Source organism: Siphateles boraxobius, unplaced genomic scaffold (genome assembly GCF_051911475.1).
Source record: "Siphateles boraxobius isolate OS27281-9 unplaced genomic scaffold, OSU_SipBor_1 33, whole genome shotgun sequence".
Lineage (NCBI taxonomy): Eukaryota > Metazoa > Chordata > Actinopteri > Cypriniformes > Leuciscidae > Siphateles > Siphateles boraxobius.
In genome coordinates, this window is record NW_027508953.1 from 4,267,077 (window position 1) to 4,287,699 (window position 20,623).

The 20,623-nt window shown below is 37.8% G+C and overlaps 2 protein-coding genes across 4 annotated transcripts in view; both read left to right on the forward strand.

The window, feature by feature from the left end:
* The window catches only part of jupb (junction plakoglobin b), an 84,393-nt gene extending 80,111 nt beyond the window's left edge, over nt 1-4,282 (forward strand). For all 3 annotated transcript variants that reach the window (XM_077194984.1, XM_077194986.1, XM_077194985.1), the window contains 3 exons: nt 317-359; nt 1,954-2,105; nt 2,223-4,282. In XM_077194984.1, coding sequence (XP_077051099.1) covers nt 317-359; nt 1,954-2,090 — 180 coding nt within the window. In that variant the 3' untranslated portion in view covers nt 2,091-2,105; nt 2,223-4,282. The remainder of the gene's footprint in view (nt 1-316; nt 360-1,953; nt 2,106-2,222) is intronic.
* A 1,844-nt stretch (nt 4,283-6,126) lies between these two features.
* wipf2b (WAS/WASL interacting protein family, member 2b) lies at nt 6,127-17,672 on the forward strand. The gene is made up of 8 exons (XM_077195021.1): nt 6,127-6,233; nt 7,228-7,354; nt 7,504-7,636; nt 9,720-9,830; nt 11,748-12,416; nt 12,508-12,711; nt 15,485-15,586; nt 15,882-17,672. Exons 2-8 carry the CDS (start codon nt 7,295-7,297, stop codon nt 15,920-15,922), a joined length of 1,320 nt encoding a protein of 439 aa, XP_077051136.1. The 5' UTR covers nt 6,127-6,233; nt 7,228-7,294; the 3' UTR covers nt 15,923-17,672.
* Nucleotides 17,673-20,623: the final 2,951 nt, after the last annotated feature.

Sequence of the window (20,623 nt, forward strand, 5' to 3'; positions counted from 1 at the left end):
AGTCAGTAACATTTTTTAATGTTTTTTTTTTCTTCAAACGTTATGCTCTTATCCTCACCAAGGCTGCATTTATTGGATCAAAAATATAGCAAAAATGTATAATATTATGAAATATTATTACCCTTTAAAATAACTATATTTTAAAATGTCATTTATTCCAGCAGCTTCAGTGTCACATGATCCTTCAGAAATCTTTCTAATATGCTGATTTGCTGCTCAAGAATAATATGTTTTAATATTTCAGTGGTATTTACCATATTTCTTTTCTTTATGAAAGAAGCTTTTAATGAATATGTTTGCGTTGTTGTTCTTTCAGGCACATGCTGCCATGCCACTCGACCCTGGATACATACCAGATGGTAAGTTGAGAGCACGTTCGACAGTCCAGCGCATTCACTCACTCTCCGTCTGCTTTAGTACATAACACCGCCGCAAATTGCCTATTTATCCAGCACATCTCGCAGCATTAGAGCGAAGAGCATTGGAATAAAACGCCACATGACAAATGAGTTATGGCGTGCGTTTGCGTGTGAGAGAGGGGTCAAAGACGAAAAGATAAAGAGAGACAGTCACTGAATTTGCGTTGCTGTCAGTCCGTTCCGCAAAGCGACAGAATGCTGTGTTCCTCTGTAGGGGAACATTAAGTCAGCGGCGGTCCAGCATATGTGACGTGCTTTTCGCTCATTTGAGTTTCGCACAGATGACTCTATGTAAATATTAAACAACCTACTAAAAACAACCCAACCTGTTTGATCCGTTTATGTGGATATTTTACACACTGATGCTGTTCTGCCATAAAGGAAGCACGTCCCATAGTTTGTAAAAACTAACTAAAAACACCTTGACAAAAATGCACTCACGATGGACGTCTAAAATAAATGTGCAAGGTAAACATAATCCTTTAAATTATATTTAAAATACTGAAGAAATGTCATGACTGTAAACTAATTCAGAATTAAAATGTAAGAATGATTCGGTTGAAATAATAATCATTTTATGATGAATAATGAAGATGCTATTTCATGGAATGACTAAAAAAAGTATAAATTATAGTACATGTTAAATTAAAAAATTATAACACCAGCAAAAGCATGTGACCATTAGTGTAACACTACCTTTTCATTTTTAGTTAAAAAAGTAAAAGTTATTTTTAAATGTTTTTTTATTTTTTTAATAATATTTTATTGACATTTTTCTTTTACAAAAAATATGAATTATATTATATAATTTGAATGCTGAAATATTACATTGCATGATTAAATGTGATCATTTTAACTGTTGTTTTAAAAAAATGATTTTTTCAATTAACTTGTTACATTAATTAGTAATTTGTAGCTGTTTTCTACTAATTAAATATATTGTGAGATAATTGAATATTGTCATTAGTATTATTAATACATTAATTAAAACTATTGAAATATGTTGTGTGTTTGTGTTTTGCACATGATATGCATATATATATATATATATATATATATATATATATATATATATATAATTTTTTTAAAAAATCTATAGTATATAGTTTATAAGTTATATATATATATATATATATATATATATATATATATATATATATTATATAATATATTTAATTTAAATTCTTCTTAAGTCACTCTATGCCACTATTGTTACTATTTTCTTGTTAACTATTTTTTAATTATTTAAATTATTCAATTAATTAATAATGTATAATTTAATAATGAAAAGTTAATTAAAAAAACAGATAGAGATTTATATTTTTTATTATTTTAATTAAATAATTAAAATATATATATGAATGACAGACAAAAACAACTGAATATTACCGTGTTTGACTGTAACTTGAATCTCTCTCTCTCTCTCTCTCTCTCTCTCTCTCTCTCTCTCTCTCTCTCTCTCTCTCTCTCTCTCTCTCTCTCTCTCTCTCTCTCTCTCTCTCTCTCTCTCTCTCTCTCTCTCTCTCTCTCTCAGATCTGGATGCAGTGTACCCTCCATATGGCTACTCTGATTTACCCATGGATGGACTCCCACTGGACGCCGAGCTACATGAGCAATACATGCCAGAAATGACCTATGACCCTCGACAGGTGTACCCAAATCCTCTTTAACAACACTGCCAGCAGGTTAGCTTGCGTACGTTTCTAGTTGTGGATTAACTCGACATTATCTCTGTCTTAAGATTTTGAGCCATCGTTTATTTTTCTGATTGACATAAATCACAACAAAGATGTTCCTGTCAGTCTTCAGGTCAAATGAAGTGGGCGAAGGTGGAGACTACAAAACGGTTTGTTCCCTGCAAAAGACGTGGACCGGGGGCCTGAACTGTGCAGTGCTCGAACGAAAGAAGAACAAAACACACGACTTGCTTTAGTTCACCACCGGTCTGTTTGTGACGTGAACTCTAAGCACTGCCTAACTCATCTTGTTATCTTGTGCTACTAACAGAGTGACAAAGCCTAAAAGTGTGGTGACGCGATAAGCATGTGATCATAACGTACATTTTGTACTTTCTATTGTTTGTCCAAAGATCTCTACTCAACTCCGTCCTAGAAATGTAGCATAGCTAGCTAGCGGCTCAGCCACACGAGGGTCCGTTTTCCTTTGCGCTCTTGTATTTGTGATGCTGAGGCATTGCTACTGAGTAGAAAAAAACAAAAGCAACAAATCATACATCTAAAACCAGAAACCTGTTTGTATTTTCATTATTTGTTGACATGAGAAGCATTGATATGTTGTCCTGCAAACCTCTTCTAACAGATCAAAGGCAGGTTTTCTTCATTTTCTTGCAAAGTCTTCATACAAACTTTTGCATTATGTTTAAGAGACAAACTGATATTCAGTTGTAAGGAAATGCTCGTGGCGTATGATTTCATGTAAAGATCATGTGAATTTTAGGAGGCATTTATGGATGATGGATAGTAACTGTGAAGGGTTCATAATCATATTCACAGCTATAATATTACCCTGTTTATGGCTAGCATATTTGGACACCAATAACTAATAAACTAGTAAAAAAAAAAACATATTAATGCCAATGGTTTTCAAATTAAATTCTCAATAAGCACATACTGTACGAGTGTCCAAATATATTTGGCTATACATGTTTTTTCTTCGTTTATTTTCTGTAAATTAGTTAGGTTTTTTTTTAAATAAAAAGAAAACACTGCTATGATACAAAAACATTGTAAATCCAAAAATAGTAATAGGATTCATACATTTAGAAGTAATTCAGTAAGTGATAATGTTACGATGAATGCCCACTTTTGTTAGAAATTTTAGAGAAATCAAATACACAGTGACTCTACGAAGTGATGTTTTTTTTTCAATGCTATTAATGTAACAGGGTACATTTTTAAAGGGGCATGATGTCATCATTCTGAATGAGATTGTCTTGTTTTTCTTGTACAACAATCAATAGCTTTGTTATTTTGAGTATGCTCTGAAATTATGGTATAATGCTTTTCCTTAAGGCTGAACACATTATACCGTTTTACAAAGGAATGTTTAGCAAAGTACATTATAGTTCATAGTTTTATTGCAATTTTAAGGCCCCATATAGTTATGCGTTCCTGTATTTCAATTCAAAATGATTATTACACAGCTCTCTGAAACACTTTATTCTGATTGGTCGGTTGGTCTTGATGACCTCGTCAGGATTGGTTGACTAGTTGACTACATTATCCTGACTTGTTTACTCTAGAATATTCACTCTCTTTATATAACATCCCTTAGACTTTAAATATTTTTTATACAAATACTATATTGTTTTACATCATTGTACATATTGCACATCTTGTTTTGAATGACATGCTGAAGTAGTCATAAGACTGATTATGATTGCCATATGCAGGGGATCTTGCACATTTGCATTTATTTGAAAGGCATTTCAATCTGTGTGAAGTGTGTTTGCTGATTGATGAAATTGCAGTAATTGTCAAGCATAATTCATTCACTGTAACTGTAGTGGAGAATTTTGCTTCATAACTACAAATCTGCCTGCCATCTGTTGGTATATAAGGAATATGTTTGTGCCAAAAGTAGTTATATTGATAAAGATTCTGGTATAGTGGTCCCTGCCCATTTTTTAACAACATCTGACAGAATTATTCTGCATATTCATTGGTAACTGCACTCCTGATGATGCTGTCATCATAGAGTAAATCATTTCAACATTCCGATCTACAAGAAAAAAACATGCACGGAATGTCAAGAGGAAGTTACAGTGGATATGCATTTTTACTGAACATTTTTAGTTTGACAGTATTTTTTGTTTTCAAATAAATAAACTGAATTATATTAACTGTCTCAGCTAATTGACTTTTATTCAAGGTGAAGCAACTATAATCTTGAATTTTAGTACTATGAAGATAAAATCGTGTCATAATAATTTGAATGACGACTCTTTGAGTGATCACGTGTTAAGCACATTTGAATCATCAATGTCGATCATTGATGTTATTGAGGTTGAGACAGTGAGGGACATTTATGCATACCTTCTTCATCAGATTTGCATTCATTAAAGTTATAGTTAAATATCTCAAAGTCAGTAAAAAAAAGCTAATTATTTACGGTACCAAATACATCTTAAAGATATATTGTCACTCCAACATTGCCTATTTGAGTACAGCAACTGTGAAACATAGTAAATTAGGCATATAGCCTACATTTTCTTGTTATGGCAGTCTTTTTATATGTTTTGTTATTTGCCATCCAAAATATAGGCTAACTGTGTGTATAAATAATGAATGAAGTCGAATAATCCATATAATTTATTATAGCACCACCACGTGTCAGGTTACGGCACTCCCGGGATTTTTTTTCTTCTTGATTTTTGTTGTTGTTGATCATTATCATAACACAACTAGATGTATATTTCCTGAATTAAATACCAGTGTGCAGCTATACGAGAATCTTCCTGCAATCTGCAATCAGTTGACACGATGATGGGAAGATTTCATGGCACTTTCATTATAAAGCAAAACTCTGCGGAAGGTGCTCCTCAATAGGACTGACATTCAGACATTAGCCTTTTTATATTGCACATTTAGCCATCGCAAGGACACATCATATCATGACAAACTTATTAAAACAAATCAGGAGAACATTAAAATAGTGATATTCCAATATCTTTTATTATATTATCAATATCTTTCCGAAATTTTTTGAAGTATTTCTCTTTAAAAAATTCTCACAAAATCATAAATAAAGGTTTTACACTTCCTCCACATATGCTTATGTGTGAATGAGGGTAACACTTTACAATACGGGTGCACTAATATGCATTGATTCATGTTTAACTAATGCACAGATAATCATGAGTTAATGTATGATTCATGAAGAACTAAACCATTAATGAATTCTTACTGCATCAGCAACTAAAAAACAGTCTATATGATTAATAGATTAAGTAATACATGAATTGATATTAATTCAATGTGTCATTGTGTATTATTTCCTTAATAACATATTTTAACTAATAGTGTAAATTAATGTGTTAATTACCACAATTAGTCAAAGCTATGCACTTCACCTACCAGATGTCTGCTTTAATTAATCATTAGCTAATGATTTGCAAAGGTTTCATTATGTTATGACTTTACTTGTTGAGGCACATCATTATTAACTACTCATTTAGTAATTGTAGTAATTTACACATGAATTTGCACTAACAATGAAGTAATTAATCATGTATTAATGTGTACCTGTATTATCTGGAAGTTGAAATACAAGGTTTTGGCTCATCCTGGTAAGTAACATATTAATTAACACTATTAGTTACAAAAATGAGTTATTAGGGAATTTATTCACAATTACATATTTAATTAATAACAATTCATGTATGAACTAATACATTAAACATACAGACTCTTAATTAGTTCCTAATGTGGTAATCATTAATGAATAGCTTAGACAATCATTAGTTACACATTAATTCAGTATTATCTGTGCATTAGTTAAGCATGAATTAATGCTTATTAGTGCACCTCTATTGTAAAGTGTTACCAAAAAAACAGGGTTTAATAGAAACAATAGTAGAATAATCACAAGAAGTGCTTCACATTTTCTGCCTTAAGTTCCTTCATGCAATAAAAACAGCTGCTTTTTAAATCAATAAACAGTATCAAATGAAAACATATAGTCTGTGACGTAATTTCCGGTCCAAACGGAGGAGCAAATCAAGGCGATTGACGCGCGAGATCATGTATGATGGGATCCCGGCTTGCGAAATCATCGGACATTGCTGAAAAAAAGTAGGCACAGACATTGCATCACTTCATCACATTAACACATTAAATCAGTTTCGAACAAACGGAACGTTTTCTTCATGCACCGTCAGAAACGTCTTGACTTGACGGACGCACCTGCCAAACGCGAGGCCAAGCTAAGCTAAGGCTAAAGTCAAGCTAATTCACAATCAAATAGATATGCAAATAAAGAACGAGACAAGCATTTAAATGTCTTTTGATGACCGTCATTTGACCGATATTCAACAGCATTAACTGAAAATAGTATACGAATATACTAGCTTAGACTGCAGGCCGTGTTGTTTTCATAGACAATCAAGCTTCATCACTGTTACAATTGCTACACTAATTTATAGTACAATAAACTGATAACTTTGTTTTTGCCATCGTGAGCATCAGAATTACGGAGATCCTATATAAATGTTTTTGGTTTTTTTACAGTATTAATAAGTGTAGTCCATACGGTTTATATGGTATTTTTTCTAAAACAACAGACAGTCATCGTCAGAAATAGTGATGATAAGGAGAAGCGATCAGCTGTCAGATGTTATCTCAGCTCCAAGTGTGTGGTTGTCAAATTGTTTACATGTTAAATAAGAAATGAAGCAGGATATGGACATTTTCTGCCCTGGTAACTTTGATCATGTACAAGCACCGCTTTCCAGCAGTTATGAATCTTATATTTCTGAATCTCAACGTAAATAGTTTAAAAATTATATAGAATATTCATTATGCAAAAGTGTAGGAAAAACATGACTTGAAGTTTTGAGGTTGCATGTGCATTAACGTTATATTCTATTGTTCAAAGGTTTGGGGTCAGTAAGATTTTTATTTTCAATATCATTTATACTGTTATTCAGCTGGAATATGTGGATTTTAAATAGTGTATGTGTGTCTGTGCGTTTATATTTTTATATATATATGTGTGTGTATGTGTGAGAGAGAGAATGTACACAGATTACACACACACACACACACATTACTTATTTTGTTTCATTAGGTAACTGTCTTCATGAAGTTTTAAGTGTCACACACACTCAGCTGCAAACACCGGACACAGTTCCAAGATGCCGATTCCTCCCCCTCCACCCCCAGGTGGTCCCCCTCCTCCTCCCACCCTTAGCCAGGTAAGTACTCTCTATATGCCTGGTAACTTTACCTGGGACTGCAAAACCAAAATGCAAAAAATATTCACAGCGAGCACATCGCAAATTTCACCAGCTTCTGTGAACCCCTTGGAATACCTGGATGAAAAAGAAATACACTTTCTCCACAGGCAAACGCAACCCCTCCTAAGCTTAACCGAGATGAAGCAAAGGGCAGAGGGGCATTGCTTTCGGAAATCTGCAAAGGATCCAGGTTGAAGAAGGTTGGCGTTGTCAGTGACAGGAGTGCACCGATGATCGAGAGTAAGTGTAAAACTATGGAGTGAAAACAGTCTCTAAACATTCCACAAATGCACGCGAGAGATCCACACACGCAAATCAATCCACAAATGCACGCGACAGATCCACACACACACAACGCAATCCACAGATGCACGGGAGAGATTCACACACGCAAATCAATCCACAGATGCACGTGAGAGATCCACACACATAGCAATCCACAGATGCATGTGACAGATCCACACACACACACACACACACACACACACATAGGAATCCACAGATGCACGCAAGAGATCCTCACACACACAGCAATTCACAGATCCACGTAAGAGATCCCCACACACACAGCAATCCACAAATGCACGCGACAGATCCACACACACACATAGCAATCCACAGATGCACACTAGAGGATGACACGGGAGTGGATTTTCACTCCTGTCCCGTCCCACTCCCATAGAAAGAAATCTTGTCCCGTCCCACTCCCAGACCAAAGTTTAAAAAATAATCCCATCCCATCCCGCTCCTGGTAAATTGACTCCCAATCCCATCCCGCTCCTGTTTAAACTGACTCCCGCTCCTGTACCGCTCCCATATACGGCAATTTTCGCTTGATGAACGAAGCGATGCTTGCCTGATTCTTTCCCGAATTTGCATTGCAAGTGTGCTTCTTCAGACCGCTCGTCCCTGAATCACTTGCGTACTTGACTAAGACTAAGCATGTCTTACAAGCAGCGTACATTGTGCTATCACCGTCACATTCTACTCTCATAAACTTAATTAATATTTCAGACTTTCCGACCAGTTCTGTGAACTTAATAGACATGTCATTACTTCTGACTTTGCGCTGTAAATCATTTTTTGCCACATCGACTTCTCCGCGGCTGTTAGCTCCCTCCATCACTGCTCTTTGAATTTCGGCGGTAAGCCGTGACAAAAAGCACTGATGCCTTCTGGGACGGCGGGGTCGTGTAGTTATTTTTTAATTGCGTTACATTGTAGGCGTATTAAAAGGAAACTACAAAATGATGCATTTACTTTTTTCTTTTTTTTGTCGTCTTTGCTTTTGGTTGATTCCCGCTCCCGTCTGCTCCCGTTAACCATTTATCCTGTACCGTCCAAATCCCGTGATTGATAGCAAAGATGACTCCCATCCTGCAGGAATCCCACGGGAATCCCGTGACCCGTGGGATTCCCGAAAAAATGTCAGCCTCTAATGCACACAAGAGATCCACACACACACAGCAATCATGCATTATTGTCCATACTCACATTGCTTTGCTCACAATCCACAAATGCTTTATCTGTACCTGTAATTTCATGCACAGCAAATCTCGTGACTTTTGAGACTGTTGTTCCGCGGCCTTAATTCACAAATGCCCACAAGCCTATCTGTCCACAGACATTCCCTGCAAGGGTTCGATATGGTGTCTCCCTCCAGAGGGCGCTAACCGGCCTTCGAGTTGAAACTTCCAATGGGCTGGATTCATTTATTTTACCGACTTGTGAGACAACTGAAGTCTAAACAAATCATTTACTTTTACTTTGTCTGTCCTGTTATCCGAATGGTTTTCTTAATAGGCTATATATTCTTAATATACGTTGAAGAATAAAAAGAGGGGTTTGGTATAAATACTCTATATTTGCATTTATGTATATGACATTTAGTGAAAATTTTTTAGACTTTTAGACTCAAATTCCAAGTAACCCATACTTGGAATTTGACCTCTGCATTTAACCCATCCAAGTAAGTACACACACAGTAGGAGCAGAGTAGCGAGTAGTGAACACACACACACTGCAAACGTGGATACACACACCCGGACCAGCGGGCAGCTTTGATTGGCGCCCGGGGAGCGATAGGGGGTTAGGTGCCTTGCTCAAGGACACCTCAGTCATATTCCTGCCGGTACTGGAATCGAACCAGCAACCTTTGGATCAACAGTCCAACTCTGTTACCATTAGGCCATGACTGCCCCTGTGATTTCTCATTTGTGGGTTAACTACTTACACTTCCGTTCAAAAGTTTGGGTCTGGTAAGATGAACAGTAGTGTAAGCTTTCAATGTGGTACATCATTGAATCGTTTTGTGTTTTTTCAGAGCCGAAAGGAAGCAGCGGAAGCGTGTCCAGCGGTGGAGGGTCTTCTGCACCGGTCCAGCCAGTGGGAGGGCTGTTTCAGGGTGGCGTCCCAAAATTGCGACCTGTGGGAGGTGTGTTGTTTGTTACAAATCTATTTAAAGGAGTAGCTCACCCAGAAATTGAAATGGTTTGCACAACCTTTGTTGTGTGCCATATGCTGTTGGTGCACAAAAGGAGAATTCAAAGGATCTTTACATAGCTTACAATTAGGGATGTAACGACGTATTACACTTTTTTGTTCATCTCTAATCCCCTATCATGTTTCACACAAAACAAAACTCTGGAGCAGATACTAATGGCTAGTATGGCAGGGCTGCTAAATACGAGTCTGCACATTTTCAGGACTCACAACCGCAGTCAGCGACAGTATTAGAAATGGCGATGTCCATAACGTTGGGAAGTTTTATTACAATTGATAGTGTGTTATTAAATAAATGAGTCCAATCGAGGAGTGAGTTCATCCATCAGATATTTTAAACAACCAACAAAAGACTTGAAATGCTTAGTAACCGAGTGCAGAGAGTATGTTTAAATAAAGTATAGTATACCTTCAGCTTGCACCCATTGGAGCTCCATTGGATCTGCGGATGAACGCAAATAATTTCTCAGTCTCCGTGAATATACTAAAGCCATCAGGATTATACAGGTCACTGTCGATAAGGGTTGAACAAATTCAGATTTTTTTAAGTCGACATTTATGCGATTAAAGTCGAGTCGACTAGACGCTGAAGATGTCATTAATGAACAAATAAGCCTGAACCTCGAGCTGAGACTCGAATGCGGGTTAGTCTTGTGCACACTATGGCATCTGACACAGCGTTACCTGTAAGACTATTGCTCCTACATAACAGCATCTCTCTACCAATAGTGAAGATGTGGGTTTTAGTAAAGAAATATATGCTAGACCTTTCTGTTTCAGTTTCTAAGCTATTTTATTGATAAATCACAGAACATATCTTGGGTTGATGATAAATTTCTGCAGTACTGAAAGTTTATGTGTGCACGTGATCTGCACATGATGTGCTAGGTACTTCCTTTACGTGTGTGCGTTACAATGCAGCAGCGCTATAGTTTAAAGGTCGATTAACTTAAATTTATAATAAGCTTTTTAAAACGTGCTTTCATGCAATAAATTTTGAGCAGCGCTCTCGGAGTATGCATTTATTTGTCATTTTAACTTTTGGAAACCGCTTGAATGTAAACTTAAAAGATTTCTTATTCTGTTGCACCCTCTATAGGCCATGATCAGCGACTAGTCGACGTCAAGTTTAAAGCGACATGGCAGAGCATTAAAGTCAACTAGTCTGTGCAACCCTTACTGTGGCTTTCACATTATATGACCTGGAAGACAACTAGTTGTCCAAGGCGGTTCCGTTCATTCAGCTCCGGTTTGTTGAGAATGCGGTTGTGAGTCCTGAAAATGTGCAGGTGTCAGTTCAGTTATAGAATGGGGTTGTCACGCTCGTAAAAAACAAAATGCTGTATGAACACAACCCTATGAAGCAGCGCTGCCATACTAGCCATTACAGGGCTTTGAATACGTTCATTTATTTGTGGCGGCAGAGCACCGTAGCGCATTCGCACAGCACTACTTCTCGCTTGTCCCTCTCTCTCTCTCTCTCTCTCTCTCTCTCTCTCTCTCTCTCTCTCTCTCTCACTCACCCTACCTCTCTCTCTCACTCATACAATACAGTTGGATTTTCAAGGTTAGCACGCTGTATATAGATGGTAGTCAATATCAATGCACGCGCGTAGCCCCCCCATGCGCCACAGTTACACTGTCATTCTGTGGGAAACACTGCATTAGCATTTGCTCTAGAGTTTTGTTTAGTATGAAACATGACAGGAGATTAGGGATGAACATAAACAGTGCGTGATCGATTACGTCGATGCGTCGTTCCAGCCCTACTTACAATTAATATCATTCAAGCTACAGATTTTAAGACGTTTAGAAGTGCCCTACTTGAATCAGTTGTGCTGTGTTGCAGATGGTTCTGCAGGCAGGTCTGTGTTGCACCCTCCTAGCACTCGTTCTGCTGCCCCACGACCACCCGGCAGTCACGATGACCCCGACAGTTCCTCTCAACAGGCCTCTCCTACAGAATCTGGCCGTTCCCAGAGACCGTCCCTGCCTGATCTTTCTCATTCCCCTGGTGGAGGCAGCAGCCCCTCTACAGGCATGAAGCACAGCTCTTCTGCCCCACCTCCGCCACCCCCAATGTCTCGGCGTGGAAACGCTCCTCCTGCCCCACAGCAGAAGGCCACAGCTGCCTCGTACAATCGAGAAAAGCCACTTCCACCAACTCCGGGTCAGCGAGGACCCTCTCCAGCACCGGTGCGTGAAAACGCACCACTTCCACCAGTGAAACCTCCTCCGTCACCCGTGAGCAACCGCTCATCTTCTTCATCCTCCTCTTCCTCCCTGGCCCCGCCGCCACCCCCATACCGTCAGCAGTCTGTGGTTTCCAATGGCCCCTCCAGTCCTGTGAATGAAGCTGCCCCTGAACTTCCCCAAAGACACAACTCGCTCAGCAAGAAGCCTTCAGCGGGTGGACACACACCGACACGTGGGCACGCGCCTCCTCCCCCACCGTCACCCAGCCCACAGGCTGCCAGACCCCCTCCTCCAGCACGAGAGCCCCCGGGACGAGGAGCAGGTGAGGTCTAGAGTCTTTGAGAAAATAGTTGCAGTGAGAAAGTCCTCTAATTGTAATTCTAATTATCTAAGTTTTCTACATCCTTTATCAGCCCCTCCAGTTCCTGGGCAGCCGTCACGGAATGGCCGGGATGCTCCGCCACCACCGCCACCTCCCTATCGGACTCACGGTAGCACCTCAGATGTGCCGAGCCGAGGCAAGCCCCCTCCTCCCCCCTCCCGCACACCAGCTGGACCCCCGCCCCCTCCCCCGCCTATCCGCAATGGACACACTTCCATTTCCCGTTCCTTTGTAGGTGAGTCCTTCAAGCTCCCTCTCAACCCACACCTGCAGTCTCACCCGCCCTCACATGGTCATTTCAGTATTCTCCGTTCATCTAGAGAGGATGATGTTCTAGCGCTGCACTGGTCTCATATGGCAAGTAATGATCCCTCCTGTGCTCTGAAACTCTCTCACATCGGGCCTCCTATATTTTTGAGCTCTAGTATTGTGCCACAAGTGATACAAAACACATCCACACTTTGTGTTAAACATGTTAAGAAGGTAAAAATATTCCGATTTGTGTTCACATTTAACTCATTAGCAAGTTCACCGGGTATCTGCAGTTGCAGAACAGCTGTTACTGAATAATCTTATATTCAGTGTATGTCGATGCTAATGATACTTGCATCAATAATTAGGCGTGAAGGCTTTGAGACAATCTAGTGACATTATCAGTACGGATGCACCAAAATGTCTTTGGGCTGAAATGCTTCTGGAGGGCCGAATCAGTGACCGAAAATGTTTAATTAGCGCTTCTTCGATGGCACATTTTGAAGGTGTTCACTTTTCAGCATCTATTTCGTGCACTCAACATGGATAAGCTACAACAGTTAAACTGTGTGGACACGAGCTCTGGATTGACAATATTCATTTCGATTTTATTCGGTAATGATATGGTTTCTTGAATCTAAATTATTTTAGTCTGTGTTGTTTTCTGTTGATGCGCTGCGTGAACAAAACTTCTCTAAATATTTGAAGCACGTCTGCAATCCAATAATCGCAAAATTCTGTCGATTTCATTTCAAAATTCAAACAATAAATGTCATTCTTGAGCTCTTTTATATGGAGTGCCAGATCACTGTAGCCGCCTCAGTTTTAGTGGCAGCACGGATCAAGAGCACATGAACCGATCATCTCATCTTCACTTTACTAGTTACAGCTCGGAATAAACATGGGTGAACAAACACCGGAAGGTATGTGGAAAGACATAACAACTTACAGAAATGAATCCTATCTCATGTAATCGCTCAATCAGTGTTAGTGAAACAGCTTGTAGTCTACACAATGTCACTTAACGTCTGATTTACCTCAAGAAAGCTATTCAATGCCCATAAACTCATTAGTTATAAAACTTTAGAAAAGAGCATGTTGCTAAATATATGCACTGTATATATTCATTATATTTTTACTTGACTTTGCTTCATTATTTGACGTATGTTTGAATAAACCTGTCATGAAAACAAGTTATTAGAGTTATTAAAACGTTTATATAAAAACTGCCTTATATGTACAATATAAATGTTTTTTTACAACTTAGTTTTAGCTATTTGAGTGTTGATTAGTAAATAAGTCGATAAATGGATTATTCATTTATTTATTTTAGTTTTTGGCCAAGTGCATTGAATTTTTGGTTTCAGTCCTTAATTTTCATTACGATGCTTCCCTAATTATCAGGCATGTGGTCACTCTTTCTAATATCATCCATAATGTAAGTAATCCAGTGGTTTTTCATATTAATTGAATATAGATGTTGTTGCCACATGTTGGCACTTATATTTTTTTTAATGGACACGTGTATCCTGAGAAACTTACAAAAGGACTTTCCATCACATGAACATTAATAATGAAAATAAATATATTTTTTTATTCATTAAGGCCGTGACACACCAAGGTGACATCAAAGAACTAGAGGCGATGGAAGCTGACTGTTGTCGCCTCGCACCGGCTGCGCTTGAACACACTGAAAAGCCCACAGGCAACTGCCGGCTAGCATGTGCGTTCTGCGCCTGTAAGGAAATATCTGTCTATATCAGCAGGTATCAAAAGTCTATATTAATCATGTAAAAAGGAAACCCAAACTAGGACTGCAGATATACAAACCGTGAACCAAGCAGCGCCTGCTTGGCATTTTGAATTTCAGTCATGCTGATCACTGTCTTTATTCCAGGTGGCTCATGTTATGAAAATATTTGTGTATTGGAATGCTCAGGTAAGATGACATAAAATTAAAACAGCCTTCTGTCTCGTTCGCTAAACTGAACGGCCAATGAGAGCGATATCTCTCACCGACGGCCCCAACCCTGATTCTACTTGCTGAATCCGGTCCTCCAGCCTTCACTGCAAAAACTAGCCCTACAGCTCTGGTGTGTCACGGCCCTTAATGCAGTTTTGTCCAAACAAAGTGACATAAAAATTAGGAAATATTGGGAGGCGGTTGAACATAAATGAGCCAACTGAATTGTTTGTGTTAAAGGTTTTATTGGAAAAGCTGCTGTGAAAAGCTATTCACATTTCTGCTACAGTTAAATAAAATTATTAATTATTTTAAAAAAAATCATGAGATGACCTAGACTAGTACTACCATTCAAAAGTTTGGGGTTGGTATGATTTGTAAAATGCTCAAGGCTGCATATATTCAAGCAAAAATAACAATTTATAAAATTCTATGTTGGTAAAGCTGAATTTTCAGCATCATTGCTTCAGTGTCACATGATCCTTCAGAAATCATTCTAATATGATGATATTTGTGCTCAAGAAACATTTCTTATTATTATCAATGTTGAAAGCCATGGTACATCAAAATAACAGCATTTATTTGAAATAAAATAAATGTCACATAATAAATGTCTTTACTGTAACTTTTGATCAATTTAATGTTCTTGCTGAATAAAACTTATTTTTTCCAAATTAAAAAATTACATTATTTAAAATATCAAATGTAAAAGGATACTGCTCACCAGGAGTCTGTTCTCTATCAGTTGATCTTCTCTGAATTCCCTTTCATTTTCTTATGTCTCTTTCAACAGATGATTTTGAGTCCAAGTATTCTTTTCATCCTCTGGATGACTTCCCTCCTCCAGAAGAGTATAGACACTTCACTAAGATATACCCAAGCAAAGCTAACAGAGGTAAGTCTCAGGAAAATGAACGGTTAGATCTAGCAGTGTGTTTCAGAACCATGCAGCCTTCAACAAATAAATGAAACGAATCCCACAATGAGCATAAAGCATCCTTTGATCTTGTGTACTTTCATGAGGTTGTGTAAATGCACCAGACCTGCTGCATGCTTTTCAACTTCAGGTTGCTGAATTCATTTGCCTGATGGCTATGAACTAGTACTGATAGAATGTCTACAGGGAAGAATAAATACAGTGATTGTGTGCTCTGAGCTTGCACTCACACGTGTGTCTGTTTGTTTGGCAGTAATGAGAGGAGCTCCTCCTTTGCCACCTGTTGGGAGGTAAACACTGTGACCAATCGCTCGGGCTGCATCGACGACGAGGGTTCTTCGCACAGACCCATACGCTCATAAACAGACAATCTCACATGTACATCTAAAGACACAAAGCTTGCACCTTATTAACATCCATTCCCCCATCGGATAACATTCCTCTACATTCAAGCAAGCTCCATCGCATCACTTTTGTCCTGCGCGGAGAATCGTCTTCACTCAGAAAAGAGTGCGATGAGGGAAAGTTTTGCATTCCACCATCAATAATGGCCCACTGTATTTTTCCCCTTGTCATTTCACCTAGGTAGCACTGCACATTTGGTTTAATGTGCACTGAGAGCTAGCAGAAGTGTAATGGCGTCCGAGAGATGGGAAGCGGAAAGCGCGTCCCTGAAAAATGTCTTAACTACCACTCTTAACTTTGTTCGTTTTCTCTCTCTGTCTCTACCCCATGTTATGCACTGTGAGTAATGCGAGTCACATAACTGAGTGTGAACTGAACTGTAAAAACTGCTACTGCTTTAGATTTTTGTTTTGTTCTTTTGTCCTGGTCGTACCCCTTTTCAGGGAACAGCCATTACCTTTAAGTTCTCTCAGGGGGTTTGTTGGACTTCATTACCCTCCGGTAAGTTGAAACAAGTCCAAAAGTGCCAACAGATGCTCTGCCATTAATAAATCAGCACGGCTCCTTCAGCTGTAAAACGTATCCTCCTTTGGGGACCAGTAGTTTTCATTGTTTGTTCTAAAGATGAACCGGTTTTCATTTCAGGTTTGAAATTGCCTCCAGCAATACTTCTCACATTTTTCACTGGCTTCCCTGTAATTTGCTCGTTGCAGGACGGCACAGCTATGCCACTTTACGTTTGTGACCTGGTTGAAAGCGAAACTTGTCCACAAGCTGCCTACGGACTGGTTTTGCATCAAAGACTGCCTTTGAGAGAAAATCGCAAGCGTTTTAACCGTTACGGGACTTGATTAAGTTCAATGCATGCTGCTTATTCGGACAGACCTCCAATATAAACGTTGAGCGTTTTTGCATGTAAAGCTGCAACATTGCTCTATGTATTGCTTCATTTTCTTCTGTTTTTTACCACATGCATCTGCTGTTTGGATGACAGGACCATGATAACTAAGGGTACTGGAATGGTGGTCAGGTATTGCTGCGGAAATGTGGTAACTGGTTATTTCAGAAGTCATGTTCAACTAATTGTATTGATTTTTGCAGTCAGCCTAGAGTTTATTCAGTGTCATTATTAGATGTTCATGTTTATTTTCCAGAGAATAGTCTACATTTCAGTTCTGCAGAAGAGCTAATATCTCATATGTTGAGTGTAGATTAGATGGAATTTTTTTAATGAACTTTGTTCTTCTGCCTTACATTTGCTGATCAATGTGTCGGTATGGGATTATCATAACAAATAAGAAAATAAAAAATGATGTATTTACAAGTGCAAAGGGAGATATGGTAGTGATGGTTATTAATCTCTTTTTAAGTTGTAAAAAGCTTGTAATATAGTAAATAATTTCAGGCAATGAAGTCGTGGACTAATCATTTCTTGATGGTATATCGTCATCCCTGAATATGGTTGAGAGCGTTTTCTGAGACTAATAATTGTATTTAATCGCCTTCTGTCTGCCAGCAGAGGTCAGTGTACATGTCTTTAGAGGAGCATAACTTACATTGAGAAAGGATTGTGATTGTCATCATTCCATGCATAATAAAGCCTGTCCACACCTGTTGAAATAAAGCTGGTGAAAAAGAATGTGTCTGTGTCATTTGTCAGGAGCAGACTTTCATAGTGACACAACAGAGGTTTTACCATTTTATTGGTTGGTTTCTTCTGCAGAACACTGAATGAGAGATTTTGAAAAAAACATTTTGGTCTAAACACTATCGGACTCTTCGCTTTCATTGTATGGACAAATAGAACGCGTGATTCTCCCCCACCCGAAAAAAATATTTTCTTTTGTGTTCCAAAAAAAAACCTAAACTGGAATTTTGGAATCTTTGATTAGATTGTTCTAAAATTCCAAAAATGGAATGACCTGCCTAACGCAATCTGAGCTGCTTATGTCAAATTCATATCAACAACACTTGACCCAATAATAATTAAACTTACTATATATATATATTACTGTGCTAGATTAACATGGAATATTCAAATCCCTTGCATATTGTGGCCCTATTGTTCTTTGTTTGCTTCTACTGCTCTTCTCATTTTAATAAAATTGTCTGCTAAATAATTTATGTAAATGTAGTAGCCACGTGGTTTGTTCAGTTTAAAACTATTGTGAAATGAAAGTTCACTTCAAAATTAAAATTCTGTCATCATTTACTCACCATCAAGTTGTTTCAAACCTGTGTAATTTTCTTTCTTCTGTTAAACACAAAGGAAGATATTTCTGGTCCATCTAGTCTGGGTGAGTAACTGACAGAATTTTCATTTTTTAAATGAATCTAAAGTTCACCGTTTCCTCGTGAAACTGGTTTGTACCATAGACCTGGGGCGGTTTAGGTGGCTAGCCAGCTATGTTTCAGTTTAGTTTGCATAAACCCTGGGTTTTAGGGACCATGAAAGTGGTTTGGCTTTTAGCAGTGTTCATCGCCATAGTAACTTACGCTACACGGCTAACCTGGTCTGGGGCAGGTTATGTTTTAGGTAAGAGGTTGCAAACTGAATTTGGACCAATCAGCTGTGAGCAAAGTGACACAGGCCTAATGCGATAAACTCACTCCACCTGTTTCTACTCAAAATTAAAGGTAACTACATAGCAAATTATTTTTTAAGACAAAATCGTCTGGTTTTTAGTGATGCTTATTTAGAATAATAAATTTGTATGATTTAGATATTACTTATGTAATTATCATATCCTTTATCAATCACACATGTACAATTTTAGTTCATCAATTATTATTACGCAGTTTAAATGAATAAATATATAAAGGTAATATAAATACGCTTTAACATCAATAGATGAAGCTATAAAATGACTACATGTGAGCTTAAATGTTCAATTCTCTCTATACCTTTATCAGCTGTATAAAATAACTTCACAATTTTTACTTGCACTGATATACAGTAGTGAGACTTTTTCTTTTCTTTGTCCTCTTTCATAGACAGCTGTTTTCTTCTTGCTGTGTAAATTTGTTTAAATTCTTACAATTTTAATACTTTTATTTAATAAGTGAATTTCACTGCTTCTCTCGCGAGAAATTAATCTCAGTTTCACTGTTTCTCAACATGTGATTGGCTGTTCGCTACTGATGTCACACTTAAACTCCTAAACTCAGGATCAAAGCCTGAGTTGACAGAGAAAGTTGATGATCAGCATCATGGTACCAACAAAGCCTGGTTGGATTGGTTTGGTTTTGTCAACTCTAAACTAATCCTGTAACCCTGAGTTTGTTCAACTACCATCATGGTACAGGCCTTTGGTTTGTACGATAATAGGCCGCTGTTACACTGTATCGTTCAGTTTCGGTCCGACAAACGGGGCACTACATTTTCTTTTGCTCAATATGTTCAACGTTAATAAAAGGTATCCAATCAAAAAGTTCTCCACGCAATATCCTGCAGTTAATGAGAAAAGTGTAATTTATTTGCGCACTATATTGACTGCGTATTGAGACATAAAACTGTTTAGCTAGATTTTCAACCAATCAGCATCGAAAATGTAAGTAGGTCAGAGCCAAAATCAACCTTACGCACATGTAAACATGAAGGAGGACGTAAGCAGCGCATCTTCATCTGATAGCGGCGATCAAACTCGATTAACACTGGTAAAGTGTATTCTTCATGTCGGAAAAGATGGTGGGAAAGGTCCGCAGCCCTTTACTGAAGTCCGATGGGGAAAAAAATCAAGCAATGTGCGAAGGAATGACTCAAAACGTCGGACACTAACGTTAGCAATTGATCCCATGCTGCAGGTAAGCTACTTTCATAACATGAATATTTTTTCATTATTTTTGGGTGATGCTTATTTACAAACTTTTGTCACATCAGAATCTCGATAAAAACATCGACATGATGAGAGATGTGTTAAATATTTTTTAATATATTAATTAAATATAATTTAATTAATTTTTAATTATGCAGTTAATAAAAAACTGCTAGGTTGTGTGGAGAACTTTTTCCTAAGGAATCTTTATATATTTCTGATGTTAACTATAAAAAAGTAGGTAGTGCCCGACTTGGTGCCGGAACGAAACCCTATTTCTAGGCCGGCTACCGACAGCGGCCTATAATTGTTCCTTCTTTATACTACTTGGTTTGATCTAATCAAACTTATGGTTTCCATCTAATGCAGTAGCTAAAGAAATTCAGGCACTTTGATGCATTTGGATTTGATTGCCCAAGTAGTTTTGGAGCCACTATATATCGATATTTGCTTATAATATATATATATTTTTTATTATATATATATATATATATATATATATATATATATATATATATATATATATATATATTTATGATAAACTCTTTAGCCTTAAAAATCAAATGGGAATAACAATAGCACAAAGCTAACTGAAAGCCAAGTACACAGAATCAAAGATTAGGGCGGAACAGATTCAAATGGATTTCTTTAACCATTTAACAAGGAAATCATTTTGTGGGATTTAACATAAATGGGGAGAACACCATCTTTTGTTTGTTCCTTATTCATGGTCCTGACCTGGAGAGTCAGCGTTTAGCTTCAACACACCTGACTG